This window comes from Tachyglossus aculeatus, chromosome 23 (genome assembly GCF_015852505.1).
Source record: "Tachyglossus aculeatus isolate mTacAcu1 chromosome 23, mTacAcu1.pri, whole genome shotgun sequence".
NCBI lineage: Eukaryota > Metazoa > Chordata > Mammalia > Monotremata > Tachyglossidae > Tachyglossus > Tachyglossus aculeatus.
Window position 1 is genome coordinate 31124897 of NC_052088.1, and position 16119 is coordinate 31141015.

The 16119-nt window shown below is 48.6% G+C and overlaps 1 protein-coding gene across 1 annotated transcript in view; it reads right to left on the bottom strand.

Annotated features, from left to right (window-relative positions):
• Positions 1–15739, bottom strand: part of ST8SIA4 (ST8 alpha-N-acetyl-neuraminide alpha-2,8-sialyltransferase 4) — a 170699-nt gene extending 154960 nt beyond the window's left edge. The window contains exon 1 of the mRNA XM_038765804.1: positions 15462–15739. Coding sequence (XP_038621732.1) covers positions 15462–15574 — 113 coding nt within the window. The 5' untranslated portion in view covers positions 15575–15739. The remainder of the gene's footprint in view (positions 1–15461) is intronic.
• Between the last annotated feature and the right edge of the window lie 380 nt (positions 15740–16119).

The window sequence follows — 16119 nt, forward strand, 5'->3', positions numbered from 1 at the left end:
AACACACCCGGGCACCTCGACACACAAAGGCAAACAGGGATACACACAAGGCCGCTACACACCCACTCACTCACCCATTCTCAGACACTCCCCCAGACATGGGCAAGCACTCCGACAACCAGGAGGACCTTGACACACACACACACACACACACACACACAAGCACAAATACAAACACGGATACACACTCGAAGGATACACACACACACAGATACAAACACGGATACACACTCGAAGGATGCCCCCCACACACACAAACACGGATACACACTCGAAGGATGCCCCCACACACACATACATACACACACACAGATACAAACTCGGATACACACTCGAAGGATACCCACATACACACACAAATGCAAACACGGATACACACTCGAAGGATACCCACATACACACACAAATGCAAACACGGATACCCACTCGAAGGATACCCCCATACACACACAAATGCAAACACGGATACACACTCAAAGGATACCCCCCCCCACACACAAATACAAACACGGATACACACTCTAAGTACACACACACACACAAATACAAACACGAATACACACTCGAAGGATACCCCACCCCACCCCCCATACACACAAATACATACACGGAAACACATTCTAAGGATACACACACACACACACACACACACACAGATACAAATACGGAAACACATTCTAAGGATACGCACACACATAGATATAAACACGGATACACATTCTAAGGATAAACACACACAAATACAAACACGGATACACACTTTAAGGATACACACACACAGATACAAACACGGATACACACTCTAAGGATACGCCCCCCCCCCCACCCACACACACACAGATACAAACACGGATACACACTCTAAGGATACGCCCCCCCCCACCCACACACACAGATACAAACACGGATACACACTCTAAGGATACTCCCTCCCCCCCCACACACACAGATACAAACACGGATACACATTCCAAGGACACTCCCTCCCCCACACACAGATACAAACACGGATACACACTCTAAGGATACGCCTCCCCCCCCCACACACAGACACAAACACGGATACACACTCTAAGGATACGCCTCCCCCCACGCACACACAAATACAAACACGGATACACACTCTAAGGATACGCCTCCCCCCCACACACAAATACAAACACAGATACACACTCTAAGGATACTCCCCCCCACACACACAGATACAAACACAGATACACACTCTAAGGATACGCCCCCCCCCCCCCCCACACACAGATACAAACACGGATACACACTCTAAGGACACGCCCCCCCACACACAGATACAAACACGGATACACACTAAGGATACGCCCCCCCACACACATACACACAAATGCAAACACAGATACACACTCAAAGGATACCCCCTCCCCCCCCCAAACACAAATACATCCACGGACACACACTCGAAGGATACCCAGACATACACCCAAATACAAACACGCATAGACACTCGAAGGCTACTCCCCCCCCACACAAACACACACACACACAAATACAAACACGGATACACACTCGAAGGATGCCCACACTCCCCCTGGCAGATTCTCAGACACTCCCCCACCCACGGGCCAGCACTCTGACCAACACACGCGGGCGCCTTGACACACACACACACACACACACACAAAGACACACACACAAAGGCGGATACACACCGGGCCAATAGGCCCGAGCACAACACCCCTTGTCCCCCTCCGGGTCTCCCAGACAAACACGCAGACCTGGTCTCTTCTCCCATAGACTCGTCTACACAACCGCATTGTGACCCGCTTAAATCCAGAACCCGGACACACACACTCACACACACACACACACACACACTCATTCATTCAATCGTATTTATTGAGCGCTTACTGTGTGCAGAGCACTGTACTAAGCGCTCGGGAAGTACAAGTTACACACACACACTCATTCATTCAATCGCCTTTATTGAGCGCTTACTGTGTGCAGAGCACTGTACTAAGCGCTCAGGAAGTACACGTTATACACACACACACACACACACTGTTCCACACTCACAACCCACCCAAGCACCCCAACAGGGGGAGGCGCCCACACACTGCACAACGCGCCCTTGGCTGACACACGTTCACAACCGCGGACGCGCCCCGAGGCCGGGACGCCGTCCTGGTTATTGCCCGTGGGAAGAACAATTATTATCCTCGTTCATCATCAATCATCATCATCATCAATCGTATTTATTGAGCGCTTACTGTGTGCAGAGCACTGTACTAAGCGCTTGGGAAGTACAAGTTGGCAACATAGAGAGACAGTCCCTACCCAACAGTGGGCTCACAGTCTAAAAGGGGGAGACGGAGAACAAAACCAAACATACTGACAAAATAAAATAAATAGAATAGATAGGTACAAGTAAAATAAATCAATCAATAAATAGAGTAATAAATATGTACAAACATATACACAGGTGCTGTGGGGAAGGGAAGGAGGTAAGATGGGGGGATGGAGAGGGGGACGAGGGGGAGAGGAAGGAAGGGGCTCAGCCTGGGAAGGCCTCCTGGAGGAGGTGAGCTCTCAGCAGGGCTGAGAGAATCAATCAATCAATTAATCAATCAATCGTATTCGACCTTTCCCTACCTGCCCAGAGTCCACTCTCTTTATGGTATTTGTTGCGCGCTCACTACAGGCCAGGCACTGTACTGAGCGCCGGGGTGGACACTTCTAGACCGTGAGCCTAGAAGTTGGGTAGGGCCTGTCTCTATCTGCTGCCCAGATGGGCTTTCCAAGCGCTTAGTACACTGCTGGGCACACAAACGCTCAATAAATACGATTAATTCTGTTGAATAATATCAATCAATTGTATTTATTGAGCGCTTACTGTGTGCAGAGCACTGTACTAAGCGCTTGGGAAGCACAAATTGGCAACATAGAGAGACAGTCCCTACCCAACAGTGGGCTCACAGTCTAAAAGGGGGAGACGGAGAACAAAACCAAACATACTAACAAAATAAAATAAATAGAATAGATAGGTACAAGTAAAATAAATCAATAAATAAATAGAGTAATAAATATGTACAAACATATATACATGTATACAGGTGCTGTGGGGAAGGGAAGGAGGTAAGATGGGGGGGTTGGAGAGGGGGACGAGGGGGAGAGGAAGGAAGGGGCTCAGTCTGGGAAGGCCTCCTGGAGGAGGTGAGCTCTCAGCAGGGCTGAGAGAATCAATCAATCAATTAATCAATCAATCGTATTCCTGCCCAGGGTCCACCCTCTTTATGGTATTTGTTGCACGCTCACTACGGGCCAGCCACTGTACTGAGCGCCGGGGCGAAGACTTCAAGACTGTGAGCCTAGAAGTTGGGTAGGGCCTGTCTCTATCTGCTGCCGAGTTGGGCTTTCCAAGCGCTTAGTACAGTGCTGGGCACACAAACGCTCAATAAATACGATTAATTCTGTTGAATAATATCAATCAATCGTATTTATTGAGCGCTTACTGTGTGCAGAGCACTGTACTAAGCCCTTGAGCATTTATTAAGCACTTACTATGTGCAAAGCACTTAGTCCCCCTCCCCATCCCCCCATCTTACCTCCTTCCCTTCCCCACAGCACCTGTATATATGTATATATGTCTGTGCATATTTATTACTCTATTTATTTATTTATTATAATAATAATAATAATGGCATTTGGTAAGCGCTTACTATGTGCAAAGCACTGTTCTAAGCGCTGGGGAGGATACAAGGTGATCAGGGTGTCCCACTTGGGGCTCACAGTCTTCATCCCCATTTTACAGACGAGGGAACTGAGGCCCAGAGAAGTTAAGTGACTTGCCCAAAGTCACACAGCTGACAATTGGCAGGGCTGGGATTTGAACCCATGACCTCTGACTACAAAGCCCGGGCTCTTTCCAATGACCCACGCTGCTTCTCCTTGTACCTATTCTATTTATTTTATTTTGTTAGTATGTTTGGTTTTGTTGTGTCTCCCCCTTCTAGACTGTGAGCCCACTGTTGGGTAGGGACCGTCTCTAGATGTTGCCAACTTGTACTTCCCAAGCGCTTAGTACAGTGCTCTGCACACAGTAAGCGCTCAATAAATACGATTGATTGATTGATTGATTGATTGTTCTAAGCGCTGGGGAGGTTAACAAGGTGTTCTGACGACTTGACCCCTGTCCTCATGTTTTGTTTTGTTCTCTGTCTCCCCCTTCTAGACTGTGAGCCCACTGTTGGGTAGGGACCGTCTCTAGATGTTGCCAACTTGTACTTCCCAAGCGCTTAGTACAGTGCTCTGCACACAGTAAGCATTCAATAAATACGACTGATTGATTGATTAACAAATGCCACCATCATCATCATCACCGTCTCACAGGAAGCGCTCAATAAATACGATTGAGTGAATGAATGAATGGACAACGGCCTGTGAGCCCGTTGTCGGGTAGGGACCGTCTCTATATGTTGCCAACTTGTCCTTCGCAAGCGCTCAGTACAGTGCTCTGCACACAGGAAGGGCTCAATAAATACAATTGAATGAATGAATGAATGAATGAATGAATGAACAACGGCCTGTGAGCCCGTTGTCGGGTAGGGACCGTCTCTATATGTTGCCAACTTGTCCTTTGCCAGCGCTCAGTACAGTGCTCTGCACACAGGAAGCGCTCAATTAACATGATTATATGAATTAATGAATTAATGAGACAAGCCAATCGGGTTGGAACCAGTCCCTGTCCCACGTGGGGCTCACAGTCTCATACTACTACTACTACTAATAATAATAATGATAATAATAATAATAATAATAATGGTATTTAAGTGCTTATCCCATCTCCTCCACTTGTCAGCTGTGTGACCTTGGGCAAGTTGCTTAACTTCTCTATGCCTCAGTTTCCTCATCTGTAAAAGGGGGATGAAGGCTGTGAGCCCCACATGGGACAACCTTGATTACCTTGTCTCCCCCCAGCACTTAGAACAGTGCTTGGCACATAGTAAGCGCTTAACAAATACCAACATTATTATTATTATTATTATTATTATTATTATTATTATTATTATTATTATTATTACTATGTGCCAAGTACTGTTTTAAAGGCCCCTTCTTTTCCTCTGGACTGGACTAAGAGCTTGGGAAGTACAAATCGGTAACATATAGAGCCATATAAGTCTAACAACGGGCTTATAGCCTAGAAATAGATATAGATGTGCATAGTATAGCACTCTGCACACAGTAAGCGCTCAATAAATACAATTGATTGAATGAATGACTGAATATATAGACATAGGTATTCAACTGAATGAATGACTGAATATATAGATATAGGTATTCACTCAATCGTACTTATTGAGCGCTTACTGTGTGCAGAGCAATGGACTAAGTGCTTGGGAAGTACAAATCGGTAACATATAGAGACGGCACCTACCCAACAACAGGCTTATAGTCTAGAAATAGATACAGATGCGCTTAGTATAGTGCTCTGCACACAGGAAGCGCTCAATAAATATGATTGATTGAATGAATGACTGAATATATAGATCTAGGTATTCAATTGAATGAATGACTGAATATGTAGATATAGGTATTCATTCAATCGTACTTATTGAGCGCTTACTGTGTGCAGAGCACTGGACTAAGCGCTTGGGAAGTACAAATCGGTAACATATAGAGACGGTCCCTACCCAACAGGCTTATAGCCTAGAAATAGATATAGATGCGCTTAGTATAGTGCTCTGCACACAGGAAGCGCTCAATAAATACGATTGATTGAATGAGTGACTGAATATATAGATCTAGGTAGTCAACTGAATGAATGACTGAATATATAGATATAGGTATTCACTCAATCGTATTTACTGAGCGCTTACTGTGTGCAGAGCACTGGACTAAGCGCTTGGAAAGTACAAATCGGTAACATATAGAGACGCTCCCTACCCAACAACAGGCTTATAGCCTAGAAATAGATATAGATGCGCTTAGTATAGTGCTCTGCACGCAGTAAGCGCTCAATAAATATGATTGAACAAATGAATGAATATAAATGCAGATATAAAGATCTCGTGGCTCAGTGGCAGGAGCCCGGGCTTGGGAGCCGGAGGTCATGAGTTCTAATGCCGCCTCCGCCACATGTCTGCTGTGTGACCTTGGGCAAGTCACCTCACTTCTCTGGGCCTCAGTTCCCTCATCTGGAAAATGGGGATGAAGAGTGGGAGCCCCCCCGTGGGACAACATGGTCACCTCGTATCCCCCCTGGCGCTTACAACAGTGCTTCGCACATAGTAAGCGCTTAGCAAACGTCATCATTATTATCATTATTATTATTATCTGCTTAATCCCTGGGTCCCCGATTTTCCCCTCGGACTGACCCTTACGCAAAAAGTCCCGCACACCGCGTTCAAGTTCCCTCATTCGTTCACCCCTTCTTTCGTATTTATTGAGCGCTCACTATGTGCAAAGCACTGTACTAAGCTGTTGGGAGAGAACAATAGAACAAGGAAAAGACCCATCCCTTGACGGAGCCAGGAAGAGGGGAGCGGGGCGGACAGTGCTTCAAGAGGCCCCGGCTAAAAATAATAATAATGATGATGACGGCATTTATTAAGCACTTACTATGTGCAAAGCACTGTTCTAAGCGCTAAGCTTGGCATCCTCTGGAAACCCATCGAATGCACACATTAAGCGCTCAATAAATACAATTGATTGAATGCCAACCACGGGGCGAACAAAAGTTACAATAGCTTCTCCCAACCACCTTGTACTTCCCAAGCGCTTAGTACAGTGCTCTGCACACAGTAAGCGCTCAATAAATACGATTGAATGAATGAATGAATGAAACTCCCAAGTGCCAGGAGTCCTGGGGAGGGCGGCTTTTGTTTGGAATCAGAAGGACCTGGGTTCTAATTCCGCCTCCGCCACCCGTCTGCTGCGTGACCTTGGACAAGTCACTTCACTTCTCTGAGCCTCGGTTCCCTCATCTGAAACATGGGGGTTGAAACTCAGAGCCCCACGTGGGACAGGGACGGCGTCCAACCCGATTGACTCGCATACACTCCAGCGCTCAGTACAGTGACTTAGTACAGTGCTAAGCGCTTAGTACAGTGCTCTGCACATAGTAAGCGCTCAATAAATACGACTGATGATGACTGGCACAGAGCAAATGCTTAGCAAACGCCATAATTTTTGTTATTAGAGAAGCAGCGTGGCTCAGTGGAAAGAGCCCGGGCTTGGGGGTCGGAGGCCGGCCGTGGGTTCTAATCCCGCCTTCCGTCCCTTCTCATTCAATCGTGCTCATTAAGCGCTTCCTGAGTGCAGAGCACTGTACTAAGCACTTGGGAGGTACAGTTCGTCACTTGTCAGCTGTGTGACTTTGGGTAAGTCACGTCACTTCTCTGGGCCTCAGTGACCTCATCTGGAAAATGGTGATGAAGACTGTGAGCCTCAAGTGGGACAACCTGATGACCTTGGATCTCCCCCAGCGCTTAGAACAGTGCTAGGCACATAGTAAGCGCTTAACAAATACCATTATTATTATTATTATTATTATTATTTATTATTAGGGGGGCAGAGACCCCTCTCCTCTTCTTCCTCCCGGCCCCCCAGGGGGGTGGGAGGGTTGGTGGAGGGATGGGTCAGTTTCAACCCCTACGAGAAGCAGCGTGGCTCAATGGAAAGAGCCCGGGCTTGGGAGCCAGAAGTCATGGGTTCTAATCCCGCCTCCGCCGCTTGTCAGCTGGGTGACTCGGGGCAAGTCACTTCACTTCTCTGGGCCTCAGTTCCCTCATTTTATAAAACGGGGATGAAGACTGGGAGCCCCGAGGGGGACAACCTGATGACCTTATATAACAAAACTGCATTTATTAAGTGCTTCCAATGTGCAAAGGACTGTTCTAAGCGCTGGGGAGGATACAAGGTGATCCGGTTGTCCCACGGGAGGCTCACAGTCTTAATCACCATTGTACAGATGACAGAACTGAGGCCCAGAGAAGTGAAGTGACTTGCCCCAAGTCACACAGCTGACAATTGGCGGAGTCGGCATTTGAACTCATGACCTCTGACTCCAAAGCCCGGGCTCTTTCCACTGGGCCACGCTGCTTGTATCCCACCTCAGCGCTTAGAATCAATCATATTTATTGAGCGCTTACTGTGCACAGAGCACTGTACTAAGCGCTTGGGAAGTACAAGTTGGCAACATATAGAGACAGTCCCTATCCAACAGTGGGCTCACAGTCTAAAAGTGCCGGGCACCTAGTAAGCACTTAACAATTACCATTACTAGTAGTAGTAGTAGTAGTATTTCCTTCTAATACCCCCTTCTAGACTGTGAGCCCACTGTTGGGTAGGGACCGTCTCTATATGTTGCCAACTTGTACTTCCCAAGCGCTTAGTACAGTGCTCTGCACACGGTAAGCGCTCAATAAATGAATGAATGAATGAATAGTAGTACTCCCCCTCGCCCCCCTCTCCATCCCCCCCATCTTACCTCCTTCCCTTCCCCAAAGCACCTGTATATTTGTATGTATGTTTGTACATACTTATTACTCTATTTATTTTTCTTGTACATATCTATTCCATTTATTTTATTTTGTTAGTATGTTTGGTTTTGTTCTCTGTCTCCCCCTTTTAGACTGTGAGCCCACTGTTGGGTAGGGACTGTCTCTATATGTTGCCAACTTGTACTTCCCAAGCGCTTAGTACAGTGCTCTGCACACGGTAAGCGCTCAATAAATGAATGAATGAATAGTAGTACTCCCCCTCGTCCCCCTCTCCATCCCCCCCCATCTTACCTCCTTCCCTTCCCCACAGCACCTGTATATATGTATATATGTTTGCACATATTTATTACTCTATTTCTTTATTTATTTCTTTTCCTTGTACATATCTATTCTATTTATTTCATTTTGTTAGTATGTTTGGTTTTGTTCTCTGTCTCCCCCTTTTAGACTGTGAGCCCACTGTTGGGTAGGGACTGTCTCTGTATGTTGCCAACTTGTACTTCCCAAGCGCTTAGTACAGTGCTCTGCACACGGTAAGCGCTCAATAAATACGATTGATGATGATATTAAGGAATATCGCAAGGGGAAGGGGCTCCGGGACCGGCCGCGTCCTTCCAGCCCGATCGGGGGGACAGAGACCCCTCGGAATTGGGGAGACCCTCCCCCCCAGTCCTCTGCCAACCCTCGGGGGCACTCCTGGGCATCCCCCGGACCACCAAATTGGGGAGGAGTCTGCCTGGGGAGGGATAGAGAAGCAGCGTGACTCAGTGGAAAGAGCGCAGGCTTGGGAGTCAGAGGTCATGGGTTCGAATTCCGCCTCAGCCACTTATAATAATAATGGCATTTATTAAGCGCTTGCTATGTGCAAAGCACTGTTCTAAGCGCCGGGGAGGTTACAAGGTGATCAGGTTGTCCCACGGGGGGGCTCACAGTCTTCATCCCCATTTTACAGATGAGGGAACTGAGGCCCAGAGAAGTGAAGTGACTTGCCCAAAGTCACACAGCTGACAATTGGCGGAGCCGGGATTTGAACCCAGGACTTCTGACTCCAGACTGAGCCCCTTCTTTCCTCTCCCCCTCGTCCCCCTCTCCATCCCCCCGTCTTACCTCCTTCCCTTCCCCACAGCACCTGTATATATGTATATATGGTTGTACATATTTATTACTCTATTTATTTATTTATTTATTTATTTATTTATTTATTTATTTTACTTGTACATTTCTATCCTACTTATTTTATTTTGTTGGTATGTTTGGTTCTGTTCTCTGTCTCCCCCTTTTAGACTGTGAGCCCACTGTTGGGTAGGGACTGTCTCTATGTGATGCCAATTTGTACTTCCCAAGCGCTTAGTACAGTGCTCTGCACATAGTAAGCGCTCAATAAATACGATTGATTGATTGATTGATTGATTGATTGATTGACTCCAAAGCCCATGCTCTTTCCACTGAGCCACGCTGCTTCTCAGCTGGGTGACCTTGGGTGAGCCACTTGGCTTCTCTGGGCCTCAGTTCCCTCATCTGGAAAATGGGGATTAAAAGTGTGAGCCCCACGTGGAGAAAACTAATTACCTTGTATCTCCCCCAGTGCTTTAGCACAGTGCTTAGCACACGGTAAGCGTTTAACAAGTGCCGTCGTTATTGTCTCCCCTTCTAGACTGTGAGCCCGTGGTTGGACAGGGATTGTCTCTCTTTATTGCTGAATTTTATTCACCAAATGCTTAGTCTGGCGCTCTGCCCAGTGAACGCTCAGCTGGGTGACCTTGGGTAAGCCATTTCACTTCTCTGGGCCTCAGTTCCCTCATCTGGGGTCTCTATATATTGCCAACTTGTCCTTCCCAAGCGCTTAGTACAGTGCTCTGCACACAGTAAGCGCTCAATAAATACGATTGAATGACTGACTGAATGAATGAATGGATCCTGGCTCCCCCACTTGTCTGCTGTGTGACCTTGGGCAAGTCACTTCACTTCTCTGGGCCTCAGTCCCCTCATCTGGGGGTCTCTTATGTTGCCAACTTGTACTTCCCAAGCGCTTAGTACAGTGCTCTGCACACAGTAAGCGCTCAATAAATATGATTGAATGACTGACTGAATGAATGAATGAATGGATCCCGGCTCCCCCACTTGTCTGCTGTGTGACCTTGGGCAAGTCACTTCACTTCTCTGGGCCTCAGTTCCCTCATCTGGAAAATGGGGATTAAAAGCGTGAGCCCCACGTGGAGAAAACGAATTACCTTGTATCTCCCCCAGCGCTTACAACAGTGCTTAGCACATGGTAAGCGTTTAACAAATGCCGTCGTTATTGTCTCCCCTTCTAGACTGTGAGCCCGTGGTTGGACAGGGATCATCTCTCTTAATTGCTGAATTGCACTCAATAAGTATGAATGAATGAATTCACATTCCATCGTATTTATTGAGCGCTTATTGTGTGCAGAGCACTGGACTAAGCGCTTGGGAAGTACAAGCTGGCAACATATAGAGACGGTCCCTACCCGACGGCGGGCTTACAGTCTAGAAGGGGATGAATGAATGAATGAATCCCGGCTCCGCCACTTGTCTGCTGTGTGACCTTGGGAAAGTCACTTCACTTCTCTGGGCCTCATCTGGAAAATGGGGATGAAGGCTGGGAGCCCCACGTGGGACAACCTGATCACCTGGGTGACCCAAGGTCACCCCAGACTGAGCCCCCTCCTTCCCCTTCCCACAGCACCCGTATAGACGTTTGTACGTATTAAATAATAAATTTATTATTTAAAATAAAAGTAAAATAAATTTACTTATTTTATTTGTACATATTTATTCTATTTATTTTACTTGGTTAATACGTTTTGTTTTGTTGCCTGTCTCCCCCTTCTAGACTGCGAGCCCACTATTAGAGAAGCAGCGTGGCTCGGTGGCAAGAGCCCGGACTTGGGAGTCAGAGGTCATGGGTTCTAATCCCGACTCCCCCACATGTCTGCTGTGTGACCCTGGGCAAGCCACTTCACTTCTCTGAGCCTCAGTTCCCTCGTCTGGAAAATGGGGATGAAAACTGTGAGCCCCATAATGATGGCGTTTATTAAGCGCTTACTACGTGCCAAGCACTGTTCTAAGCGCTGGGGAGGTTACAAGGTGATCAGGGTGTCCCACGGGGGGGCTCACAGTCTTCATCCCCATTTTACAGACGAGGGAACTGAGGCCCAGAGAAGGTGAAGTGACTTGCCCAGAGTCACACAGCTGAGAAGTGGTGGAGCCGGGATTCTCCCCAGCGCTTAGAACAGTGCTTTGCACATAGTAAGCGCTTAACACATCTTTGCAAAGCTTTGTACATATCTATTGTCTTTATTTTATTTTGTTAATATGTTTTGCTTTGTTCTCTGTCTCCCCCTTCTCGACTGTGAGCCCACTGTTGGGTAGGGACTGTCTCTGCATGTTGCCAACTTGTACTTCCCAAGCGCTTAGTACAGTGCTCTGCACACAGTAAGCGCTCAATAAATACGACTGATTGATTAACAAATGCCACCATCATCATCATCACCTTCACCGTCTCTATACGTTGCCAACTTGTCCTTTCCAAGCGCTTAGTCCAGTGCTCTGCACAGAGTAAGTGCTCAATAAATACGATTGATTGATTGATTAGCAAATGCCACCATCCTCATCATCACCATCACCGTCCCTAGATGTTGCCGACTTGGACTTCCCAAGCGTTCAGTCCAGTGCCCTGCACACAGTAAGCGCTCAATAAATACGACTGACTGACTAACAAATGCCATCATCATCACCATCACCGTCCCTAGATGTTGCCGACTTGGACTTCCCAAGCGTTCAGTCCAGTGCCCTGCACACAGTAAGTGCTCAATAAATACGATTGACTGGCTGATTAACAAATGCCATCATCATCATCATCACCATCACCGTCTCTAGATGTTGCCAACTTGTACTTCCCAAGCACTTAGTCCAGTTCCCTGCACACAGTAAGCGCCCAATAAATACGATTGATTGACTGATTAACAAATGCCACCATCATCATCATCACTATCACCGTCTATACGTTGCCAACTTGTACTTCCCAAGCGCTTAGTACGGTGCCCTGCACACAGTAAGCGCCCAATAAGTATGATTGATTGATTGACTGATTAACAAATGCCACCATCATCATCATCACCTTCACCGTCTCTAGATGTTGCCGACTTGGACTTCCCAAGCGCTCAGTCCAGTGCCCTGCACACAGTAAGCGCCCAATAAATACGATTGATTGATTGACTGATTAACAAATGCCGCCATCATCATCATCATCACCATCACCGTCTCTATACGTTGCCAACTTGTACTTCCCAAGCGCTCAGTCCAGTGCCCTGCACACAGTAAGCGCCCAATAAATACGATTGATTGATTGATTAACAAATGCCACCATCATCATCATCACTGTCTCTAGACGTTGACAACTTGTACTTCCCAAGCGTTCAGTCCAGTGCCCTGCACACAGTAAGTGCTCAATAAATACGATTGATTGACTGACTGATTAACAAATGCCGCCATCATCATCATCATCACCATCACCGTCTCTATACGTTGCCAACTTGTACTTCCCAAGCGCTCAGTCTGGTGCCCTGCACACAGTGAGAGCTCAATAAATACGACTGATTGACTGATTAACAGATGCCATCATCATCATCACCATCACCGTCTCTATACGTTGCCAACTTGTACTTCCCAAGCGCTCAGTCCAGTGCCCTGCACACAGGGAGCTCTCAATAAATACGATTGATTGACTGATTAACAGATGCCATCATCATCATCACCATCACCGTCTCTAGAAGTTGCCAACTTGTACTTCCCAAGCGCTCAGTCCAGTGCCCTGCACATAGTGAGAGCTCAATAAATATGATTGACTGACTAACAGATGCCATCATCATCATCAACATCACCATCTCTATACGCTGCCAACTTGGACTTCCCAAGCGCTCAGTCCAGTGCCCTGCACACAGTGAGTGTTCAATAAATATGACTGACTGACTGATTAACAGATGCCATCATCATCATCATCACCATCACCGTCTCTAGACGTTGCCAACTTGTACTTCCCAAGCGCTTAGTACGGTGCCCTGCACACAGTAAGCGCTCAATAAATACGATTGATTGACTGATTAACAAATGCTGCCATCATCATCATCATCATCACCATCACCGTCTCTATACGTTGCCAACCTGTACTTCCCAAGCGCTTAGTCCAGTGCCCTGCACACAGTGAGTGCTCAATAAATACGATTGACTGACTAACAAATGCCACCATCATCACCTTCACCGTCTCTAGATGTTGCCGACTTGGACTTCCCAAGCGCTTAGTACGGTGCCCTGCACACAGTGAGAGTTCAATAAATACGATTGATTGACTAACAAATGCCATCATCATCACCATCCCCGTCTCTAGATGTTGCCGACTTGGACTTCCCAAGCGCTTAGTACGGTGCCCTGCACACAGTAAGCGCCCAATAAATATGATTGATTGATTGACTGATTAACAAATGCTGCCATCACCATCATCATCATCATCACCGTCTCTAGACGATGCCAACCTGTACTTCCCAAGCGCTCAGTCCAGTGCCCTGCACACAGTGAGAGCTCAATAAATACGATTGATTGACTAACAAATGCCATCATCATCACCATCACCATCCCCGTCTCTAGATGTTGCCAACTTGGACTTCCCAAGCGCTCAGTCCAGTGCCCTTTACACAGTAAGCGCTCAATAAATATGATTGATTGACTGATTAACAAATGCCACCATCATCACCATCACCGTCTCTAGACGTTGCCAACTTGGACTTCCCAAGCGCTCAGTCCAGTGCCCTGCACACAGTAAGCGCCCAATAAATACGGTTGATTGATTGACTGATTAACAAATGCTGCCATCCCCATCATCATCACTGTCTCTAGACGTTGCCAACTTGTACTTCCCAAGCGCTCAGTCCAGTGCCCTGCACACAGTGAGAGCTCAATAAATACGATTGACTGACTAACAAATGCCACCATCATCACCATCACCGTCTCTAGATGTTGCCAACCTGGACTTCCCAAGCGCTCAGTCCAGTGCCCTGCCCACAGTAAGCACTCAATAAATATGATTGATTGACTGATTAACAAATGCCACCACCATCACCGTCTCTAGACGTTGCCAACTTGGACTTCCCAAGCGCTCAGTCCAGTGCCCTGCACACAGTAAGCACTCAATAAATATGATTGATTGACTGATTAACAAATGCCACCACCACCATCATCACCGTCTCTATACGTCGCCAAACCGTACTTCCCAAGCGCTCAGTCCAGTGCCCTGCCCACAGTAAGCACTCAATAAATATGATTGATTGACTGATTAACAAATGCCACCACCATCACCGTCTCTAGACGTTGCCAACTTGGACTTCCCAAGCGCTCAGTCCAGTGCCCTGCACACAGTAAGCACTCAATAAATATGATTGATTGACTGATTAACAAATGCCACCACCACCATCATCACCGTCTCTAGACGTCGCCAACCCGTACTTCCCAAGCGCTCAGTCCAGTGCCCTGCACACAGTAAGCGCCCAATAAATACGATTGATTGATTGACTGATTAACAAACGCCACCACCACCACCGTCTCTAGACGTTGCCGCCTTGGACCTCCCAAGCGCTCAGTCCGGCGCCCTGCCCACAGGGCAGGCGCTCAATAAATGCGATCGAACATTACCAACTTGTCCTTCCCAAGCGCTTAGTCCAGTGCTCTGCACATAGTAAGCGCTCAATAAATACGATTGATGACGATGATGATGAATGAACGAATCTCCCCCCCCCCCCCCCCGGCGCTTAGCACGTAGTGCGGACCGCCTCTCTATGTTGCCAACTTGGACCTCCCAAGCGCTTAGTAGAGCGGTAAGCGCTCAATACATACGATTGATTGATTAGGCGCTGAGCAAATGCCATGATGATGGACGCCCCCCCCCCCCCGCCCCCGCCCTCGGTGCCCCCCGATTACCCTGCGAGCGGCGCGTCCTGGCGGTCCTCGGGTCGGGCCATTTCTTTTGTCTTGTAGACGATGAGGAGGATGCTGATGGTGCACACCGTCCACCGCTTCCGCACGGACCGCATCGTGGCCCCCGCCGCCGGTGCCCGCCGGGGATGCCCGCCGGTGCCCGCCGGGGGTGCCCGCCGGGGATGCCCGGGAAGAGGCGTCGGGAGCAGCGGGGGGCGGGGGCGGGGACGCTCCCCCGGCGGTGCCCCCCGGGGGAAGGCGGGACGAGGCGGCGCTGTGGCGGTTTGTCCGGCGGTGCCCGTGCCGGTGCCCGTGGCGGTGCCCGTCGGGGCGCCCGGAGCCCGGCTCGGGTGTGGCAGCGCGCCGGCCCGGGCGTCGGGGCTGGGCGAAGGGGGCGGGGCCCGCGGGAGCCCCCGAACACGCTCGGCCAATCGCCGGCCGAGGCGGGGGGAAAGGGGCGGGGCTGAGGGGAGCCCCCAAGACGCTCGGCCAATCGCCGAGCGGGAGGCGGGGCCGGGCCGTAGGGGGCGGGGCCGAGGGGAGCCGCCGGCCGAGGCGGGGGGGAAGGGGCGGGGCTTCGGGGCGCCCCCAAAGACGCTCGGCCAATCGCCGGCGGGGGGCGGGGCCGAGGGGAGCCCCCCCCGACGCTCGGCCAATCGCC